The sequence below is a fragment of the Cydia pomonella genome, chromosome 4 (assembly GCF_033807575.1).
Source record: "Cydia pomonella isolate Wapato2018A chromosome 4, ilCydPomo1, whole genome shotgun sequence".
Taxonomy (NCBI): Eukaryota; Metazoa; Arthropoda; class Insecta; order Lepidoptera; family Tortricidae; genus Cydia; species Cydia pomonella.
In genome coordinates this window covers 16,709,944-16,733,933 of record NC_084706.1, presented here as the reverse complement: position 1 = coordinate 16,733,933, position 23,990 = coordinate 16,709,944, and the positions used below count along the sequence as shown (strand labels likewise).

Here is a 23,990-nt window from a genome sequence, read left to right as displayed (position 1 = left end):
AATAGCGGTGCAGTAAGCGCCTATTCAATGTTGACGGCAAAATCACTCGCGCGCACTGAATATCACAGCAAACGCAGCAGGGGTCTGAACAACCTAGTTATTAAATAATAATAGATTTCGGATTTTTTGTAAATAGGTCGATTTGATCATCCCTTTTGGACTGGCCTTTACCTACTAAGGTTTTCAAATTATCTGTTATGTAGTTATTGTTAAAGCAATTACCAAGAGAAATAAAAAATAATGTTCACAATATGTGGTATATTCTAATTTTGGTTGATTTCTATAGTTTTTATGGAACGGGCTTCCATGAGGAGTTCTATGTATCGGGTGTTGCTGAGTTCGACGCGAAGGTTCACTGCACTGTTTCTCCTGTAGGAAGAAGGACAGAAAATTATCTCCAACGAATATTTTCACATTGGTTAGTTAATTTCTTTATCTTGCTCGGTTCATTTTTTGTCTTGCTCACTATCAAGCAATGTGTTATCATTTTTCTTAAAATGAAACAATATATTTATTTTAAAATTTTGACTTTCAGAGCGATTGTATTTAATACGCTCTTACCAATCTTAGTGTAATTTTTAAAGACTTATTGAATGATGTGCCACATGTTGATTTTACTTTAAAAACATTTTACAGCTAAGGAAGTAGCGGCTCATAAAATACACCTACGTTCCAATTGCTATTAAAATATATCTAATAGTTTCGGAGTAAAATGGCTGATGCCACATACGGACAGATAGACGGACGGATGGAGAGACGGACATGAGGAAACTACAACGGTTCCGTTTTTACCATTTTGGTTGCGGAAGCCTAAAAATGGAATAGCATGATAGAAGTATAATAATCATTTGGTAAGAACAGTTATTCTAAAAAAAAAAATATTTCTAATTGTTTGGAGATGTGAGCATGGCAAATAATATACATATTAAGTTTTATATTAGCTCTTCAGAGATGAGGCTAAGTATAAACGTTTATCAATTATCAGTAAAGTAGTTAAGTAGATTTAGGGTCCGTTGCACCAAACCGACTATCACGGCTAAAGCGTTCGCAAATTTTTATAGTACGTGTAGTTTCACAGTTCATTGCTGCAGTGGCTTTGGTCAGTCCGTCAATTGTGGTTGATGCAACTAACTTAGTAGATTAGATTAGTAGTAAAGTAGGAACAAAACGGATATGTGCCTCTGCACCTGCGTCTGCCCCCGGCGGGACAGGATGTAAAACTTACGTGTTCTGTAGCACCATCACGATATTTCCATCAGGCTTCAAAAAAGCTGCATTCTGTAGTGTAACAATAGTTCTTTGCGAAGATTGAATTCTCCTTGAGCCTCTTGGGATGAATTTTGAGAAGTGACCCATCGCGTAAAACATGGGCTGTTTTATGAACTCGTCCTGGTCCCCGTATACCAGAATAGGTGCGTCGACGTAGTTGTGGGCCCAATTTGGACCGCCTTCTGGATCCAAACAAAACCTTTGTTTGGATCCAGATGTGATCCAGGGTGATCAGATGAGGCTAAGTATAAACGTTTATCAATTATCAGTAAAGTAGTTAAGTAGATTTAGGGTCCGTTGCACCAAACCGACTATCACGGCTAAAGCGTTCGCAAATTTTTATAGTACGTGTAGTTTCACAGTTCATTGCTGCAGTGGCTTTGGTCAGTCCGTCAATTGTGGTTGATGCAACTAACTTAGTAGATTAGATTAGTAGTAAAGTAGGAACAAAACGGATATGTGCCTCTGCACCTGCGTCTGCCCCCGGCGGGACAGGATGTAAAACTTACGTGTTCTGTAGCACCATCACGATATTTCCATCAGGCTTCAAAAAAGCTGCATTCTGTAGTGTAACAATAGTTCTTTGCGAAGATTGAATTCTCCTTGAGCCTCTTGGGATGAATTTTGAGAAGTGACCCATCGCGTAAAACATGGGCTGTTTTATGAACTCGTCCTGGTCCCCGTATACCAGAATAGGTGCGTCGACGTAGTTGTGGGCCCAATTTGGACCGCCTTCTGGATCCAAACAAAGGTTCCAGTCGATCCAACCGACCACATAATTGTTGAGATCCTAGAACAGTGGATCCTTGTTAACATTATGTTACCCACTCAAATAGTCTTATTTTCTCTGGATAATACGGATTATTCCCACTAGTTACCACCAAGTTGTTACCAGTGGTAACTACTGGGATTTTTTTTCCCACCTTTTACCACTGGAAAAAAAAATTTAGTTTACTGGAACAGTAATCGACTTATAATTAAACGAATAACGAATTAACTTATAATTAATTCGACTTTTAATTAATTATTGATTAAAGCACTCTATATTTATACTATTTTTATTAGTATTGAACGATAACCAAATTTTGGTGGTAACTACTGGGAGAAAAAAAATCTCACTAGTTACCACCAAACCAAGTTAGTGGTAACTAGTGGGATTTTTTTTCCCAGTAGTTACCAGTGGTAAAAGGTGGGAAAAAAATCCCAGTAGTTACCACTGGTAACAACTTGGTGGTAACTAGTGGGAATAACCCGATAATACGACACTATGGCAATAAAATATGTGTGATGTATGTAGTGATCTCTAAGCAAGGACTAAAAACCATACTAAAATATATAAAATATGAAACTGGGTGTAACATGATGCTATACATATAAATAAGTGCTGTCTGGAAAAATTACACATTCTTTCTTATTCTTTAGCAGTTTACGGTTCCCTTATATTGGATAGCATACGTATGTATGTACAAACAAATTTACTTGAACCGCAAATTGCTAAAAAAAAACAATTTCCTCGATCGTATTTGGAGTAAGTGAGATGAGGGATGATGAGAAGCGGTCCATCGTCCATGGACATCAGCAACATCAAAAGAACCACTTAATATGTTGGCGACATTTGAGAGCCCTGAATACTTTATATTCGAACTTCAAATTACTTTTTATACCAGGATTTAAACCCGGGACCTTATGCTTCGTAGGGAGGATTACTAACGACTAGGCTAGGAGGCCATAGAGACTAGTAAACATTTAAGACGCATAACCTCCAAGCAAGACCTTGTTTCTTGCGTGTGTTTTTACTGTTTTTCCATGTTAGCTTTATACTTATAAAATCTGTCACCTGCTGTTATTTATGAGTTTCATGACTTCTAAACCTAAAATCGATTTTCCTGTCCGCTGACATATTATGCACAAAAGTACAATACAGCCTATAAGTAGATAGGCAAGGCCAAAATGACTAAATATATCGGAACACATTTGATTTGAATTGCAATCGTAACAAAGGTGTTTTAGTGTTATTTGATGCTGACTGAGCCATGGACGATTAAAACAAGAAGACGGACAACGTTTATACAAAATCATCCACCATCCATTATGTTCAACAAATACAAACACACATCACATCTTTATGAATAACGCCAAAGACTTCTTGCTTCTTGACAACTTTAGACTTCTTGTCAAAATAACTCTACATCCGTTCAATAGATGGCGCTGAATGTTGGAGCAACGCGACTTTGCTACTACTTGGTCCTTTTTTTCTTACCTGTAAAATACTTCGTGTGTATTTGTGGGCCCTGTCCCATGAGCCTATTGCAACCTTTTCCCTGTCCCAAGGCATTGCACCTGTTGAATTCACATTTTATAAATATCGTAGTTGTGGACCTGGGGGCATGGTAATGCCCATGCCAAGACGAGCCAAGCGAAGCGCAAGGGCACTACCTAGGTATTACCTTTTCTCGAAGCGCTTCGTCCATTTTTTGAACCCTCATAACTTGGGTTTGGATTAGACCAGATAAACAAAGTTTTCGGGACATGATGCCACATGGGCGTAATGTGAAAAATTCATTTACTGTTAATTACGTTTGACACAATAGTTCTTACCAAGCCACAAATTTTGACTAAGGCGTAGAGTTTGTGAAGTTAGGGCTTGTAGAGTTAGAAGCTTGGCTCTACATGAGATCTGTTTTTTTATGCAGTATCTACTAAGATTTTTGTATCCTACTGATGGAAAATTTATCTACCTTCACAGGCCTCCGTAGAAAGTAAAATTTTGTCGGGATACCGGTTTTGTATAGCAGTCATAATAATCGGAGGTATGAAGTTTCCATAATAATGTATTGATGCCCCATCAATGTATTCAATAGATTTAGGATCTTCCCGTTCCATCTAAAAAAAAATTGTATTGTCAATAATACATACAGTAGGCGTCGGTAATCCGGCACATGGCATTTTCTCCTATGCCGCAACAATTGTACAAACTGTCGGATTATTGGAATTGTATGGAACGTAAAAGCGTCATATAGAAAAAAAAATTTCCATATCAAATGCAACCGTTCTGTAATTCGGCTGTGTAAGTATTTAAGTAAGTAAACTGTGTAAGTAAACTGCCGTATTATAAAGCGGGTCATCTGGGTTGTCAAGTACAGCTAGGGCTTGCCGGATTGACGAGCGCCGGAATTTCGAGCGTCTGATCACTGATGTGTATGCAGCTGTAGCACATTAAGAGTAAAGGGGACGGCCGTTTCTCCACAAAAATATAGTTCCCATTTTCCTCTCTGGATATTGACATTATGTAAAATATTTTTACATAATTTGATGTATATTAACCATAGCTATTTTGACTTTTGTAGATTTTCTGATTATTGTAAGAATAAGGTGCGAAAAACAGATTTCATACAACTGTTTAAATGCCCCTAACTCTTATAATAATTAAAACATAGAAAAAATAAAACTGAGGGGCATGGCTGTGGTTGATATACTACAAATTGTGTCAAAATATGTCTAATAATGTTAATATCCAGAGAGGAAAATGGTAGTTCCCATTTGTATGAAAAGACGATTTCGCGCGGGTCCTCCTTTCGTCTTAACATAATGCACATAAAGGAAACAATGTCAGCCATAAATGCTTAACCGGAAAACTGAAAATGTTCACGTTATAAAAAGAGAATGTTATTTATAAATACGAGTATGCTTTTGCTCTTTGGATGCACACACGTTTGGATAGGGAGAGTCGCTCATCACTCTCATCAGTAGTATCAGTAGGGGCGGTACCCCTAGTGTAACTTTGATCGACATCATAACGTGACGAACGCGTTTGCGTTAAGTGTCATTTTGTATAGGATTTTCAGTTTCCAAAACGTCCCGCTTGGCGCGCTCTTTCGAAATTCAATACAAAATGAGACTAAACGCAAACGCGTACGTCACGTTTGGAAATCGAATTTATTTACACTAGGGGTACTGAACTGTTAGCCAAAACTCTAATGTCAAAGGGAACAATCTGTTTTATTGACACATCGATAATTAACGCAGCGCGTCAAAAAATAATAATTATTAATAAATATTAATATAATATTTATATAAATATATAATAATAAAATATTTGTATATAAGTAGTTAAATTAATTTTTTTTATCAACTATTTAACATCAACCTAGTTGTAGCATTAGTTAATGTAATGTACTGGTACTAATTAATTTAACCGTAAGATTACTGCATGTTCACTGGTAGAAGACACTTATATAAGATGTGGTTACCTATAATTAGATAAGCATCAGTCCTGATTGTTATATAGATTTAAGAGCATGTAAGATGGTTGGTAATCCTAAATAAAGAAAATAAAAATGAAAGAAGAGATAAAACTGATAGAGCGTGTTTACATTGTCCGAACCGATATCGGATGTCGGAAGGAACTAAAATGTAAAATATATTTGTTTCTCCGTATTATATTTATGCATTTAATAAATCAAATTTATTAAAAAAACTATATATAACGCAAAAAACGGACTTAATGTTAATCGCGCTCTCCTGCAGCTGTTTTTCTTATAGCCGACATCCGATATCGGATTGGCGCTTCCGATAATTTTAGCCATGTTGAGTCCCTCGCCACCTGCCGGACGATAATTTTTGTTTGTGTGCGTATATATGTAGCTATATGTTTGTAGACTACTACACTCTAGTGCGTGATCGTGCGTCGGCGGTGGGGCGTGGCGGCGCGGCAAAAATTGCCTCATTTAAACAGCTGTTGAGACGAAAGGGGACGACCGCCCCGAAACGACCTTTCCATACAAACGTAGGCCCCATTTTCCTCGCTGGATTTTAACGTTATTGAAAATATTTTTACACGATTTGATGTGTTTTAATCATAGCTATGTATGCCGGACCGGTTGATTTTTTTGGAATTTTTCAATATTAGAATTAAGAGCATTTAAGAATTTGTATGAAACCTGTTTTTCGCTCTTTATAATAATTAAAAAAAAACGAAATAATGAAACGGTCGGGCACTAAAATACATAAAATTCTGTAAAAAAAATCCATAGTGAAAATATCCAGGGAGGATAATGAGGACTACGTTTGTATGGAGAATCGATCGTCCTCTTTCCTCGTGTAATAACATTTTAAGTTTTTTTATGAGCAAGAATTTTACTTGATTGATGTATTTATTCGCTATAGCAATTAGCATAGGTACATTGTTGTTGTATTGTTGTTTTTTATTTGTACATTGTTTTGCCGCTAGGCGTACGAATTTGTTTATATATAAACTTAATTAAACATGCACAGGTATTCATGCTCCGTTAGTTATCAAATCAATTACAAAAAAAAACACTTCAGAAATATAACCCACAATAACAATTAAAAACAATAATTATTAAATAATACCTATCAACAATGAAATTTTAAAGAACTACAAATAATGTTAAAAAAAGAAAGCTAGCTATAAATCATTATCATTAAAAACTGTTTTATACTATAGGTAGTAACATTTCTTGAGTAGCAGTGATTTTAACGCTTTCTTAAAAAGTGCAATATTTAATTCTTTAATATTTGTTCGGAATTGTATTATGTATTTGAGGTGCCATTCCTAGCACACTTGCGCATCATGGCTGTTTTACACACTTTATGGCATAATTCATTTTTATAGGTATTGAGATCGTATAAGGAGCTTACGTGCGTGTGTCAGCAATTTTATCAAAAACGTTTGGCTTACATTTCACAAAGACAGACTTTTCCAAGATATATAGATGATTTGAAAAGGCTCTAAGATGAAAAGCAATATTTTATAAGGTATACTTACTACTGTATTGTAAGCCAACACATGTAATTGTACGCCTACCTTTAGTACTTTATTCTGATGCACAATTTGTTTGCAAAATAAATTACTTATAAAATCTTTTTTTTTCGTAATCAATTACAAAGGCAATCCGCCACATGCTTCGTCAATACACAAATGTAATCCGCACAAGCATCGTCACAGACTTATTCTACATTAATACTAAAATAACCCAGAAATTCCGCAACAAGCTTCATCATTACTTATTATATATTTTTCCTACTCCTCTACTGTTATCTGTCATTTATGCATTCATTAACACGAATATAAGAACATACATAAAAGGTTTCAAGAAAAGTCTATATTGTCTATTCCTCATAAAAGCTCTTGTGCTTTTATAAGCTATAACGTTACTGCGATTAATGGCTACCAACCTAACAAATCCAAAACGAATACAGTTTTAAACTAAGTGCATTGCTGCCAACTTACAAAATATTCATTTGGTTGCATAGTAAAAATAATTACTTCATAAGTCAGAAACACGCATGTGACACCCGTAATATAGCAACACCCATAGACTACGAAGACCGCTTAGCGTTGCTTGTTAGTCTCCGTAGGCTACGGTGGCCAAAATTGAGAAAAAACTGTCCAAAATATTAATTTAGCAAGTAGCAAGTACCAGGGCCTCATGAGTTACGAGGAGGTGTCGCCGACCGGCCGGCCGCGGCCCGGGGCGGGCCGGGCGCGTAACAAGGTATGCTCGCGCGTCTTGGCTATATACTTTTGCTGTAATTTGTTTACCTAAATTAAGATTTATTTTTGTTGACTCGTAGGAAAAATATTGTATGCAACGTTGTATAAGTAGGTCAAAAAATTCTCGTGGCGTATTCCTTTACAATGTTCGCCTACGCCTTCGGCTCCGGCTCACATTGTAACTCACGCCACTCGGCTTTTTTGACCCTTCTTATACAACTGTTGCATAAAATACTGTAATATTATACTTGTCCCTTAAAATATTCGAGGCACCTGTATACCTACATTATAAAGCAAATTAAATTTTAAAACTAAAATTCATCTTGTTATCAATATTATCATGCTGCGTCAGTTATCGATAGTAATTAGTTGGTGTATCACTTTGACGCTTGAATTTTGTCTATGACTTCTCCGCTTCTTTATCAGTAGTACATACCCCGAGCAAGTAATAAGGCAGATTATATCGTTGATCATCTACTGCCAAAATTAACGTGTCGTTGAAGCGAGAGTTACGTACTGTCGGTCCGAGATTGTTCGCCACCCAACGACCCTGAAATATAGCAAAAATTTTATTTATTCAGACTGCCCGATTCGAAGAATTAGATACGATAAGATAACGATAAATTCTGGTTTAGATTATTTTAGATATCGTTTGTATGTCGTAAAATTGACAGAAGCAGCTCGATTCGGGCCACCAATGTCACTTTGACGTCAGAAATATCGTAGATAGATCTTATTGGGATCACAGCGGAATCGAAATTTTCACATGTCGATTAGCTATCGATTTTTTAAAGATCTTTCCAAGATCTTAAACGTGTCTTAATACTCTTAATCATTCTTCGAATTGGGCCCAGAGTTTGGGATTCCTCCTCACTGGCGATTTCCTGGTGTTATCATAGAGCGTCGTGGAGAAATCGAAGAAACTTTTCAAACATTAAAGCTCTTATAGTGATATAGGTATTTTTTATAGTATACCATACCTACTATACTAGTGTACTCTTGGAAAGCACAATACAATACAATTTAAAGTAAGTAAATTATTTCACACCATGTACGAAAAAAGGGTTATTCTGACTAGTTAGTTATCATCAAGTTGTTGCCAGTAGTAACTACTGGGAAAATGTTGATAGAATTCAATACGTACTAAAAAAACAGCATAAATAGTATACTAAAAATATAGTATAGTAAAATTATGTCAGTTCAGTTATTGATTCAGTAAACTGCTTAAAAAGTGATAAAAATATCAAAACAGTTTTACCAGTATAAGTATAAAAACGAAAATAGAAGAGTTTCATCCTAGTACACCAGAGCCCCTAGTGTAAATTTATTCGATTTTGTGACGTGACGAACGCGTTTGCGTTAAGTCTCATTTAGTATGGGATTTAGAAACAGCGCGCCAAGCGGAACGTTTTGGAAACTCAAAATTCCATACAAAATGAGACTTAACTCAAACGCGTACGTCACGTTACGCCATCGAATAAATGTGCACTAGGAGTAGAATTATTAGAAAAACGTAAACAGTAGTTATTTTTTGACACAATTTCTATAAAACGTTAAAGAGCCGTGACGTCGTCGCTTGTTTAGTTTCTATATACTCGTAAATTCGTAATTCGTAAAGTGGCTAATTTTGATAGTTCGAAAAAGGAGCTGTACCCCTAGTGTAAATAAATTCGATTTCCAAACGTGTCGTACGCGTTTGCGTTTAGTCTCATTTTGTATTGGATTTCGAAAGAGCGCGCCAAGCGGGACGTTTTGGAACCTCAAAATCCTATACAAAATGAGACTTAACGCAAACGCGTTCGTCACGTTATGATGTCGATCAAAGTTACACTAGGGGTACTGATTTGACTAGTAGGAAAATACCCTCTTTAGTAAAGTGGAACTGTTGATGAATAACCACAAAATCATGGCTTGTTACATTATTTGGGAAGTCGGTTTTTTATTTATAAAGGATAGTTTAGTTTGGTTTTACGCTGCTGCACGTTAGTGTCTCGTTTCGTTTGTAAAACGCTGAAATGATGAAACGAGGTGTATAAAATATTACCAGGTTCCTTGGTGACCATCCCACGGAGTTGAAGTTGACAAATAGTACACCAAGGTAGCCGTTGATAGGTTCGTTCGACGTGGTGATTGCCCATATCTTCACTTCAGCTTTTTCGTATTCTTCCATGAAACTGTACCAATTAGTTAATAAACATGTTTAAATATAAAAAATACCTACGTTATTACTCCATGCCATGCCTAACATAAATGCTAGACACTAACGTGATGTACCTATTTAGATCAGAGAGTAGTAAACATACCAAGAGTCTTAACTTCTGGTGGAGCTTTTTGCTATTTTTGCATTATATATAACTTTGTGCCTATGGATACTGAGACCCTTTCCCTTGCCGACTATGACTTGTAGAGCGATTTTTGTTCCAAAATATTTCTATAAATCGATTTTCGCTCATGTCATCTCGGATATGTATAGGGTACCAAATGAAAGGGCTTTGTGAGGAGATTACAAATATATGTATAACATACTATAAAATGTTCACTACGTGGTCTAAAAAATTATTAAAAACCGTTCAACCATCTCACAATCCTCTTGATACTTAAAAGATAAAGTAAACAAAAACTTTTTACTGTCGACTTTAGGACGTCACAGTAACTACCCCTACCATTTTCGCGCGTGGCATCTCTATTTGTGTTCTCTATTCTGTACATCAAACGGAAAGCATTGATGCCATATTCACCCATATAGATGACAAACGGAAAGTAACCTATAACCTGCCCTACTATAAATTTGGGCTCGGCCGCTGTTACGGGCACAAAAGCATAAAAATAATTTTAGGCATTTTAATCCTTCTTGAAATTGAGGTCGTTTAAAAATAATACGGACGGTAGTCACTTTACGGCGAAAATACTTAGGTATCAATTTCAAGAAATATTTGCTAGCCCAAAATTAGCTTTCTTAGTGCCCTATCTATCTCCAGTTCATGGAACAAAATTAATTATTATGTTTAATTCGCCTCGGGGCGGTAAAAAATTAACGCACCGTATATGGTAGTCTGCGTATGCCTGGTAAAATTCGGGTTTAACGGTTCCAAAACCAGTGATTCTCTCGTTGGTTTTCATCCAAACCGGCGGAGACCAGGTGCTCGCCGTGATCTTCACCTCGTCTGTCGCAACCGCTTGACTTCTCTTGATCATGGGCAACTAAAATTTAAAGACCCTTATCAATGTTGTTAACTAATAGTCATATCTAACTAGTCATATAGGCAGTAATCTCACAGTCATGTAGCTAATGAATTCCATGCTTTCCAAAAAATCTAGTTAGGCGGTCTCATAGGATAATTCAGAGTGTTTATGGAGTGTGGCCATTCAGTATGAAATTTGTTGTTACCCTAAGAGGCACAGAAGTTCAATTAGGTAATTCATTTATGCAGGTGTATTGTTTGGGGGCCTCAAATTATAATTAGGGGAAGGTGGAAAGTGCAAAGTGACTTTGCATGACATATAGAGATGGTTAGGTAAATAATGAGTATTTACTCAAAGCACCGGATAAATAATCATATTTATTCATTTAGGTGAGTAAAATTTTGTTTTACACGTTTTGTGACAGAAGCGAGCGCGCAATAAGAATTCCGACGATGTAGGTAATGACCAATGCACACGCATTTCATACGACGTTTTTGAACACACTTCTGAGGAAAAAACAAAACTTATACATTCGATTTTTTTTGTCAAAACAGTAAAAGTACAATTTTCAAAATAGCCACCATTTTACAGTTTTAACATCAAATAATTGCATCAAAGCGTGCCCTGCTTGTAGGCACTTATTCCCCAGTTCATTGAAGTAAGCTGCCAACACGTTTTCCAAGAAAGACTGGGCGTTTTTGCTGATTTTCCATTGAATAAAAGTTTCATATGCCGCCAATTATTTTTCACCCGATTTTGATGGTAAAAGGCTATCGTTCTCGGCTCTTACCTCTATTAGTATTACTGGCAGCGTCAATTTTAGATGTTCTTCATTTTTAATGCTTGAAAATGACATTTTCGTCAATACATACTCTAAAAACTTGCAAAACTATTCAAATTTTAATACAAATACGGAAAATGGCTGGCGCGTTATTTTTTTTACGCACGATTCCAATGCGCGCGCAAGGCAAAGGCGCGAACGAAATCGACAAACAGCCAATTTAAAAAATGTTAAATGCTAATATGGATGAATGGATACTATTCAACGGATGGAGATCAAATCGGTACAAAGTTATGTTTATTCATTATTGTAATTTACGAGATAATTTAATCTATAAATTATGTTTGGTGTGGTAAAACCTCTTTGAACTAACATTTGAAACCTAATAGTTGGTTAAAAAAAATGTATTACTCGACCAAATTAAGAAGGCTCCGTTTCCATGCATAATATAATGAAAAAGAACGAGTGTTATAATATACTGAATAAAAAGCACGCGTGTTTAATATCTAGGATTATGAGGCAAAAATCGGTGGAATAAAAACGTCGTTTTGAGCAAGTGTGTTGAAAAAAATATTTCGTACAATTTTGAGTACCTACCTACTTAATCCAGTAGCGGCTTACAAAATACATCTATGTTTCAAATTTATGTGCCCCTATCAGCACTCTAAATAGTTTATAAACACCAAATTGGGTATAAACGAGTAAATATTGCTAAATTGAGTAAGTACTCAGTATTTACTCACTGCCCATCTTTAATGACATATTGATACTTCGTCAATAACACTCATAATTCGATGTGGGATACACATAATTTCGATGTAGAAACTTAAATAAAAATCGGCCAAGTGCGAGTCGGACTTGCACAGGAAGGGTTCCGTACCATTATCTATAAAAACGGTCACCCATCCAAGTACTGACCCCGCCCGACGTTGCTTAACTCCGGTGATTGGATGAGAACCTCGAGATTGGAAAGAAATATTTATTTTATTCTGTTTTTAGTATTTGTTGTTATAACGGCAACAGAAATACATAATCTGTAGAAATTTCAACTGGCTAACTATCACAGTTCAGGAGATACAGCCTGGTGACAGACGGACGGACGGACGGACAGCGGAGTCTCAGTAATAGGGTCCCGTTTGAGCCTTTGGGTACAGAGCCCTAAAAAGGCGTAAAAAAAAAAAAGTGAAAACGCATCTCTCTCGAATCTGGAGCAGCCCAACTGATGAAGTACTCCTTACAGATGACCACTGTCATAACCTCACTACTAAACTCTGTCCATAATTCTGTAGTGTTGTCATGTTGTGCTCCTGATGGTGAGTAAGGTTTCCAATGCTCCCAAGGAGAAATTCTTGTAAGCTTGCAGGGTTAGCATCGCGCGTGTAACCTCACAAGAGTTGCAAGTTTCCTATATAGGCTGCGGTGGCTGCTATGAAAAAATTACCACGTCGGTGGCAAACAAGCATACAGCCCACCTGTTGGTAAGCAACTCGTCAACATACGCGTTGCCGAACCTTTAAAAAGCCCGCTCTCACCCCTTACTCTAAATTTATATTAAATAAAATGTAAAAGTGTCAGTGAAGTAGGTACCTAAATTACCTTGTAAAAGTAGTCTTCGGATGTCAAAGTAAAATTTGATAACTCATGGTCGTACCAAGGTTCTTCGTTGTACGTGTAGGGGTGTGTCGAGAAATCTGCACCTCCTATAGGCACTCGTATCAAATTGTATTCTAAACCGGTACTTGAAAAATATGAGCTGAAAAAATTTATAAGGCTTTATATATTTCTCTTAACTTTATTTGGCTGTTGAAGGTAACATTTTTAAGCTCTTGTTTTTTTTTTTTTTTTTTTTTTTTTTTTTTTTTTTTTTTTTTTTTTTTTTTTTTTTTTTTTTTTTTTTTTAATGTAATAGGCTGCAAACGAGCAGACGAGCCGCCTGATGGGAAGCAGTCATCGCCGCCCATGGACATAAGCAACATCGGAGGAGCCACTTATGCGTTGCCAACCTTTGAGAACCCTAAAAACCTGCTTCTTGAAGAACCCCATCCTCCCTCCATCCATCTCCTCTTCATCCGGAAAATCTTCTTGATTAAAAAAAAACAAAACACGCTCCCTTTGAGACGTTTATACTCGTAAAGAGAGGGAAGCAGGCAGGGTGCTTCGCCAACGTGCCCATCGTTAACGCTTCGTAGCGTAGCGTAGTCATCTCTCTATCACTCTTCCATATTAGTGCGACAGTGACAGTTGCGTTTCGTTCGCTACGGAGCGTAAATGATTGGCACATTGGGTACTCAGGAATGGGTATAACCGCGGTACAGGGTTAAAATCCTGACGCTCTGCGTCGAACAAGCGACAGCCCCTAGTATTTAAGACGAGTGTAAAAGTCGATGCGGTAAATTCGATAAACTAGTTGATAGAGTCAGACCAAGCTAAGTTGGCAACGATTTTGATAGCCCAGACTGTGCCAGTGTAAAGTAAACTTGCACTGAAACGTTGGAGCCAATTTTAAAGTTAATTCAACATGCTATATTATATCTGACTTTACACATTATTTACAAAATCTTTGCAATTTAGAGTAAAAGGGTCGCCAGTTAGTTATATGTTACTTTTGCAATAATACAGTACCCCTAGTGTAAATTTAATCTCATTTTGTATAGGATTTTGAGTTTCCAAAACGTCCCGCTTGGCGCACTCTTTCTAAATCACATACAAAATGAGACTAAACGCAAACGCGTACGTCACGTTTCGAAATCGATTTTATTTACACTAGGGGTACAGATCTTCTTGCTTATTTAACTTACTTAATAAAGTTAATTTGAGCTGCATCTGATAGTTTTCGCCAGTTGATAGCTGCAGCGTCAGTGATGGACCCTCCAAATCCTTCTATATACTGATATCGAACAATCGTGTACAGTCTAAATACAACTCGTCTTAAACTGTCTTCTGCAAAAAGTAAACGTTAAAATGCATAAGTGATGTAATATTTTTCGATTAATATCTTCTTTTATCATTTGGGAATGAAAATTTCCCAATAGGTAGTAAGATTTACAGCCAAGAAAAATCAATCGGTGCTGGTAGTAGTAGTAACAAATTATTGGTAAAGGTGGAAAAAATTCATGTAGATGGTTCAAGGAGTCCAGACACAATAAGCTGCGTTGTTTTATTATTACAGTGTTTCTGTAGCAACCTTCGGTCTCCATCGTTAAACAGTCAACATTGCCAATAGGGGAAATCTTGACTCTAAGACACTTAACACGTTCTTTGCGACTGCTGCAATATGCAATGCAAATATCTACCTAAGATATGTGATGTGACTAATTGCCTCAGCGAAAGTGTTAAAAGATCATTATTTCGCAAACGCCGCTCTAGATCACAAAAAGGTTTGCACATCTTATGCCACACTACGTGCAGTTTAAAGGAAAAAAAAACCTTCCTCACTTTACGAGAAGGAAGATTTTATTTCATCATTTATAAATACTCTTTACGTATCCCATGCCTTAACTTTGACTTGACATTTATTACATGATAAAAAGTGACAACCTTCCTCATCCTCATCCTCTAGTTGTTCCGGACTTTCTACGTCGGGTACATTTTCTTCACTATTCGAGACTGTCTCAATCACGCCGAAGCTTTTTTCAAACCGTTGTCCAGCCTGAAAGAATTGTTAGGTTTTTGATCATGTGGCTCACTAACTAATAGAGGAGGAGAACTAGCCCTGAACCCATCAAGTTTTGACCCGTAGGAATTCTATGGAGTTTAAATATGGCCATCGGGTCAAAAAGATTTGAAATCAATTATTGGTTAGTATTATACCTCCACCATGTAATGGGATACGGTCTATTTGCGGTGGGGAATGTAAACGCTCGAGGTAGATTTCTTATTCTATCTATATTTTTATTTTTTTATACGTTTAGCTAGATTACAATTTCACTACCCGTAATGGTTGCCACCCCCCCGAATGAATCGCCTGCAGATACTTTTTGCTTTAGCAGGGTGATATTTCTGAATTCAAATACATAATCGTTGCCAGTTACCTACCAAAAGACTGTGAAAGTTTCCAACCTTCACAGTAGGTAGTACTTAAAAACATATATTATTTAAATCATTTATGAATTTGGTTACCCAACCTTCCTTATACAATGCGACTTTCACTATGGGGCTTTAAATGCAGGGTTCGATAATATTATACTTACTCGCTAAAGTGATCTACTCATAGACCTATAGTTTCACACATTTTGGCTGATCAGATGTCGATGATTTCTATGGAAGAGCCAACATTTTTTTTATCTACACACATATCATAAAACTTCTATGATGCCTTCAAAATCCGTAAATAATGGCCAACATTAAGATGCTTAAGATGATTGAGATGATTAAGATGATTGCATTAAGATGCAACAAGCTGTTTTGTTACAACAAATTTCTTACCTGTGAAAATGTAATTGCTTCATTACTAACCGACTTTATTATAATGTTAACTTAGAAAAAAAGCTTTGCGACGAAGGCACTTTGCGAAAGCTAGTTTTAACTAAAAAGTCTCAGTTAAAACTAGTTTTCATCGAGGTTTTATGGAAAACTAGTTATAAGTCTTGTAACTAGGGAAAACGCGTCTTCACTAAAAACGGGGTTTTACGGTAACATGTTTAGATTTTAGAGTCTGTTTGGAATGAGAATAGTCGTGGAATATATTGGGCCCCATACATTCTACGACTCTTCTCATTCCGCACAGATTCTATATCTCTATGCAGATATTATGAACTGTGTGCGCGCAAATGGCTTGTAAAATAAAATCCCAATTAAAAACATTTTCACGTAAAATGTTGCCAAGACGAAACCATAAGGCTCGCACTGTCAAACAGTTATCAGATCTAACAAACAAGCTTCTAACTCTACAAGTCCTAACTCCACAAATTCTACACCTTAGTCAAAATATGTAGTGTAGTAATGCAGAAGAATTATAAAAAAAACCGGCCAAGAGCATGTCGGGCCATGCTCAGAGTAGGGTTCCGTAGTTACTCATCCGTCACAATAAGCTAAACTGGAGCTTAAAGTATGGTAGATTGTTAACCAAGGGATGAACTGTGGGTGTACGTCTTTTTACTATGAAGGGGAAACTTTTTGCAATAACTCAAAAACAGCTAAACTGATCATATCCGCTATAGTTTTCATTTAATGTCTTTCTTAAGCTCTACTTCTATGATTTTTTTCATATTTTTTGGACCTATGGTTCAAAAGTTAGAGGGGGGGACACATTTTTTTTTTCTTTCGGAGCAATTATCTCCGAATATATTCACTTTATCAAGAAATGTTTGTTGAAGACCCCTATTAGTTTTGAAAGACCTTTCCAACGATATCCCACACTGTAGGGTTGAAGCAAAAAAAAAAAATTCACCCCCACTTTACGTGTAGGGGAGGTACCCTAAAAAAAATTAAATTTTTAGATTTTATTGTACGACTTTGTCGGCTTTATTGATTTATATATCCATGCCAAATTTCAGCTTTCTAGCACTAACGACCACGGAGCAAAGCCTCGGACAGACAGACATACAGACAGACAGACAGACGGACATGGCGAAACTATAAGGGTTCCTAGTTGACTACGGAACCCTAAAAAGGATCCAATATCATTTATCTAAATTTATAGTTTTCCCCTAATTTATATTTTCTTATGTACTTGCTATTATTGCACACAACTGTATGTAGTGACGGCAAATCGTATAAATTATTGCAAGCATTATGCGGTACAGGGTGTTTATTTAGTCACCTGCAATAATTTACGGGGTGAATATATAGGTCATACTGAGCAACTATGGGACCAACCCCGAACTCGTGAAAAAAAATTGGCTGTTTCATACATTTTGGCTGCCTTACCTTGACATTTTCTATGGGAGAGTACATATTTCGGGTTTGGTTCCATACTAAAAGTTGCTCAGTATGACCTATACATATTCATCCTGTAAATTATTCACCTGCAAAACTAAATAAACACCCTGTATAATGCTTGCTATGCTTCACATTGCGGATACCTGTTTAGTTTTACGTAGATGTAGAGATTGCGAAACGCGTGACCGTATCGCAAAAAAAAATTGCCGTGTAAAATGCTTAACTGAATATTTCTTACATCGCTCGACGTGTAGGCGACAAATGTGCCAGGTGCTGGTTCCTCTCTCGTTATGGTGTCACAGTATGTAGCGTCGCATACGCAGACTATAGAGCGGCCGGCAATGCCAACGTCTCGGGCGCGACATGGCAGGTCCTCTGTACAAAATTAGCAAAAATTTAGTAAGTCGAGTAATTGAGTAAAAAGGCTTCGAGTCCACTATATATAATATCACAGAAGCGCTTGGATAAGAAAACACTAAGTTTTCTTCACTATTAAGAGGAAAGAGGACGGCCGATTCTCCATACAAACGTTGTCCTCATTTTCCTCTCTGGATATTGATATTATGGAAAATATTTTTACATAATGTGATGTATATTAACCATAGCTATGCCCCTACGGCTGCTATTTTTATTACTATTATAAAAATTAGTAGCGAAAAACAGATTTCATACAAAATTTTAAATGCTTTTAACTCCTATAATAATTAAAAATGGTAAAAAATCATAGCTGTGGTTGATTTACAACAAATTGTGTCAAAATATTTTTAATAATCTTAATATCCAAAGAGGAAAATGGTAGTCCCCATTTGTATGAAGAGGCGATTTCGCGCGGGTCTTCCAGTTTCGTCTTCAATACACTTCCAGCGACCCGTTAAATAGGTGGGCTGTTCGTAGGCGCTTTTCGCTTCAAAGCGAATTATTATAGTAAGAGTAATTGGCTACGCTCGTAGCGCGTAGCGCGCGCTGGCAGTGAATGCGTTAACTTTTTTATATGATAAAGGAGAGAGCAGACGAATGGCCTGGTGGTGGTGAGGTAGTACCCACAATACCCGAGGGGTTGTATGTGCGTTGCCAGCCTTGAAGATGGAAATACGCCCAGTGCCGGATTAAGAAATTTTGATGCCCTAAGCATTCTAGATCTTGGTGCCCCCTCTGCCTAGGCTCATCCAGATTACATTGACAACATTGATTTTATTTGGTAAACTAAGTGACGTTCATGGTCGCATTACTGCTGCAATTTGTATTTTCAATCCATTACTTATTTTATCAAGGAAATTGACAGTGCTGCAGCAGTAACGTTGCAATAGTAATGCTGGTGCAGTCGCCATCCTAATGTCCCCTTATCAAAGCATGCGTGAACTAAATGACTGAAATTACCTATATCTATGATTGTGTACTTGCCTTTCCGGCTAACTATATGATTAAAACCTGCTTTCGTTCACTTCACAAATAAACCCTAGAAGTAACATGACCAAAAGTAACCCGAAAGTTACATAAGGACTGAGGCCCAGAGGCAATTGTACATTCGTATGTGCGACAGGGAGACAACACGTCGAACGTGGTTCGCGGTTGACCGTCAGTTGTTTCTACCGTGGCGGGCAATCGTGCGAGGCCGAAGGCCGTACTGCAGGATAGCAGTGCTTGGAATTGAACCAATGGTGGCAATACTCAAAAAACGAATCCAACGGCCATGCTCATAAGGTTGAAGATCCGGAGGGCCCACTTGGCGCTTCCGAGCAAGACCTAAAGGCGGAGTTGCGAGAGAGCTGGGTTTTGTGACTGAAAAAATATCCAGTGTAAGCGAGGACTAAGGTCGAGCTCCACACAGGGTTGAAAAGAGAGCTTTTCTGAGAAGCGCATTCATGTGAGGCCTAAGGTTGAGCTTAAGCAGGGCTGAGCTTTGGCAAGAATCTATGGCCAAGTGTCTTAAAAAACTAAGTCGAAAGCTGAGCTCTTCATAAGGCTTAAAGCGCGGTCCGATCGGCGCTTTTACGTATGAGGCCAAAGGCCACGCTGCAAGAAAGCAGAACTTGGAATTGACAAATTGTGTGAATGAGGCCGAAGGCTGAGGTCCTCACAAGGTTAGACGCCCGGAGAGTCTGATGGCGGCGCGCTATAAAAAAAACCAATGGCGAATTGTACACAAGGCATAATGCTCAGCCGCGAGAGACGAAAGCCTGGATTTGGACTCATGGCCAAATTTATGTGAGCCTTAAGGCTAACTTTTGCATAAAGTAAAAAGCCGAGTATGCATAAGGCCTAACGAAATCGAACCAATGTGATCATGGTACTTCTGCTGCTCCGCATTTGGCCTCGCTCAAAAGGGCACTTGATTAGAGTTAGTTGCAGCCGATGAAATAGGCGTTTCGAACCGAAGATTTCCTTTGGCAGGATTGGCCCCTAGGAGTTAGGACCCAAGGGTTGAGATTTAGTTAAGAAGTGGAGCCACCAAGTTTTGTAGTGTACATTTTTAGAGGAGGGGGGGGGGGGGGGGGGGCTCTCAACTTTATGTAGATACATCAGTTAAGCTAGTAGGCTATGTTTGGTATCGTTTTCGTATAAATCGGGAATGCCGAACTCATTTACGAGTATGGTATAACATTGACACCATTCCGAAGTGGAAACATGTAAACTTTTAATTTTTTTTAATATTACTCTTCACGCTTCAACCGCTGAACCAATTTAGTTGAAATTTGGTATAGAGATAATTAGTTTAGTCCAAAGAAAGGACAGGATAGTTTTAATCTAAAAAATCATCGCTAAGGATGTGTAAAGGAGGGTGGAAGTTTATGTGGGGAATCTATAACCGCTGCACCTATTTGAATGAAATTTGGTATGATCTACATTTTAGATTTTGTCGAAAATGATACCAAACGTAACTTAGAACCTAAACTTAAACAGTTATTGACCTCCGACTGACCGACTTCGCCGAAGCTGAAATAAACCTGAATCAAAAATCTGGGTGGCATCACTTTTTAATTACATCTTAGGAAAACAAAGATTAATTATGGTAAAGGAAACCTTTGGTTCAAATAAAACCGTATGCTTTTGGTTTTCGACCTTCGTGAGGCCCCGAACCTGCACTTTAGCCTTTGATTCCGTCATCAGTTTTTTTATAATAATACTTTGACAATTAGTTCGCACGATCGCGGCTCTGCAGCTTGGCCGTGTGCAATACGTCGCAAACCAATCTGGTGTGCAAGAGCTCGGGCAGCATGAGTGACAAATTCCGATCCTCGAAAATCTGTTAAGACTTCGGTGCGAAGCCGAAGGCCGAGTTGCAAGAGAGCGAAATTCGGACACGACATAATTATAAATTTAGACAAAAGTGTAGATCTACTATTAAATCCGACACTCCGAGAAGGCTGAAGAACAAACTCCACGTAGGGTTGAAAACAAGTAGCTTTCTGAAACTGAGTTCTACGTTGGGTGTAAGGCCCTTTGGCCCAAAGGCTGACAGATTTGCAGAATACTGGAAATCAAAAATCAACCACGAACCAATGGGTAAAGTATGAGGAAAAAATCAGTATCGTCGTTGCGCTTTCCAAATCTGATTAGGGCGCGATTTTAATTAAATGAATTAATACCTTATATGTATTGTTGCTAGGTAACTATTTGTCAATCAAAAATCGAGCACATATCAGCTTCGGACAGCGCAACGACGATATTGCAAGCCTGATGGAATGGGCCTCCTCGTAGGGGCAAAGGCTTGCGTTGGAGACGCGCTTACGTGCCCGACACACAAAGGTTCATGTACAAACTACCCGTTTTTTTGCCAACGATTTTGGTGCCCCCCTAGATGTGGTGCCCTAAGCAAGTGCTTATTTTGCTTAATGGTTAATCCGGCACTGAATACGCCCTTTTCTTGAAGGTCGTATTGGTCCGGAAATACCGCAGGCGACAGTTCATTCTACAGATGTGGACTGCCAACCATCTACATTAGTGGTGAAGATGAAGTGTAACTGGGAAAAATCCCCTTACTAAAGCCACTGTTTGGGAAAGTAGCAATAGATGGACTAAATTAAGGCTTAGCTTACAAATAGCGTCTGGTTCTACAGGCTGAATAAAGAGGTCAATAATGTTTTAAGCTTATTTACACTTTTGTTGTCCACTCGCTGATTAGTCGCACTCAACCATTTCTTCGTGGAAAGCATTTTGAGGGTCTAATGGACCGTTAATAAGACCCTAATGAGTCTTTTATATATCTGTTGTGTACTTACCGGTGTTTTGTATCGTACAACGTTTTACATGAGGTACAGTACATATGGCCCTCATACAACATTCGACATAGGCACAAAAATGTACCTCTTTGATGCGGGAAAGTAGCAGCATATGTACTGTAATGTAATAGCACATTACAATACAAGTGCGAAATATAGGAAATTTGTAACGAGTGGGGATAAATTAAAACACGAGTCGTTATTCCCACTAGTTACCGCCTAGTGTTTTAGTTGCCAAGCGGACGCCAGGTTCCCATGAGCCGTGGCAAAAATGCCGGGACAAGCGAGGAAGAAGAAATGTACTTACCAGTGTTTCCTAGAGCTATAACTGCACTTAATAGGAGTGTTGCAAGACCCAAGCGTGTCCCGCCCATCTGTGACAAATGTAATTGCTATGGTTTATTTTTGATGGGTTTTGTTATGAGATGACAGTAGGCTGGCTCACTGGTGAAGAACACACGACCTATAGAAGATTAGTGTGGTACAGGGAAATACAAAATGTTTTTTACTCCCGCAAAAATATTTTGCGGTGTTTCACGAGGAACCCGAACGATGTTAATAGAGATTAAATCGACACGAATTTCGAATTAACTATTCGCGCGTGTATCGTACAACATTTTACAGTACATATTGCCCTTTAAATTTCCGACATTTACGTAATGTGCTAATTATCGCACTAGTGCGGTAAAGTAGCGCCATACGTACTGTAAAGATTAAACTTAGCTAAAGCCCATTTTGCTTGTGTGAGTAATGTGTTTTGATAGACGTCCCATATTTGAAATTTGTAATATGACATAAGGTTTGCCAATTCATTATTTACTTGGCTAAGACATTTGATGACAAAACCCCGTTATGAACAGACGTACCTAGCCTTAATCTTAATTTCAGTATAACTTGTATCAATGCCGTTTAGTAGGTACTTAATTCAACATTAATTTGACTTGACCGTTATTCGAAGCTTATTAATTGAGAGAGGCACGTCGTTTCCCGCCATTGTATTGCTATCTCTTTTCAACGTATGGCTATATTTCGCTCTTTTCCCCCACCATTAGTGGACCACCACCTGGCAGTGGGGATGAGTTTTACTTAAATGAAATCCCAGAATGGCTCGTCATTGGCGTCTCGTTTCCCGCCGCGATAGGTCGTGCTAACAAAAAGTACGACTTTGGTTAAATTAGTTATTTAAAATTATAGCTCCAAGTACAAGCATAATATCTAATTTTAAAAGTTTATAGTTACGTGCTCATTACCTGCAAGTATCTAGTAAAAGGTTACCTATTTGTGACAACTTATTCACGTAAGTAATCTTCGAGTAGCTATTACTTTGTTTCTACTCCATTGCACAAAGAGTTTCGAATCTACCCTTCACATTTGTGGAAAAATTATAATTATTTAAACGGTTTTTACCGTTCGATTCTTATTGTTGTTTGTACCTATTGTAGATTATGGATGATGTAGAAGGAAAACCTGAGGACAAACCGGATGTCTCGAAAACAAAACATAAGCGTGTATCGAGTGTCAAGCAGTAGTGATAGTGACTGCTCCAGTTCTTCAGACTCTTCAAGGTCGGATTCGAAACGCAAGTGCCGTTATCGCAGCAAAAAAAGGGGGGGCCGTAAAAAGTCCCCTCGCAGGCTCCATACATTAACTAAACAAGTAAACGAGCTGCGAGCACTTGTTAATCCTGATAATTATTACACTCGTCACGATGATTGTGATGCATATTCCGTAGTTTCGGACAATGTCAGTCGAGAACTTTATACCGAAGCGGAACCTCAGCCAGGCCCATCCAAACCTTTTGTTTTGGGCCTCGGTACCAAATTAAAGGAACCAACAATTATTGAAGCTACAGAACAGCAAATAAAACTTTTATGCGAGGTGCAACGCTTCGATAGTAAGGGCTGGAATGACATTCGCTATTCCGAAACTCAGAAAATCTATAGTAGGTCTCCAGGTTATACTGATTTGGAGGTTAATGAAGAGGTTCAACAGTATGACACTTATCCTCATTTGGTGCATTCTGACAAAGCGTATGGCGCCCTTACGTTTTGTTTGATAAAACAACAAGAAGCCCTGCACGCTGCAGTGGCAGAAATACTTGATTATACTAAGTCAGGTGGAGAGTTTTCGTACGAAAGCT

General features: G+C 37.9%; 1 protein-coding gene across 2 annotated transcripts in view; it reads right to left on the bottom strand.

Moving 5' to 3' along the window:
• Positions 1-238: 238 nt before the first annotated feature.
• LOC133517174 (lysosomal acid glucosylceramidase-like) overlaps positions 239-23,990 on the bottom strand; it is a 36,459-nt gene continuing 12,707 nt past the window's right edge. Inside the window, exons 1-12 of one of the 2 annotated variants that reach the window (XM_061850364.1) lie at positions 22,158-22,777; positions 17,869-18,005; positions 15,288-15,399; positions 14,549-14,690; positions 13,347-13,503; positions 10,827-10,987; positions 9,831-9,960; positions 8,223-8,336; positions 4,008-4,152; positions 3,530-3,609; positions 1,779-2,059; positions 239-369 (exon numbers count right to left, since the gene is read on the bottom strand). In XM_061850364.1, the coding sequence (XP_061706348.1) occupies positions 264-369; positions 1,779-2,059; positions 3,530-3,609; positions 4,008-4,152; positions 8,223-8,336; positions 9,831-9,960; positions 10,827-10,987; positions 13,347-13,503; positions 14,549-14,690; positions 15,288-15,399; positions 17,869-18,005; positions 22,158-22,224 (1,632 nt within the window). In that variant the 5' untranslated portion in view covers positions 22,225-22,777 and the 3' untranslated portion in view covers positions 239-263. Of the gene's footprint in view, positions 370-1,537; positions 2,060-3,529; positions 3,610-4,007; positions 4,153-8,222; positions 8,337-9,830; positions 9,961-10,826; positions 10,988-13,346; positions 13,504-14,548; positions 14,691-15,287; positions 15,400-17,868; positions 18,006-22,157; positions 22,778-23,990 lie in introns of those variants that run through there. The other variant, XM_061850363.1, reaches the window with a different exon arrangement.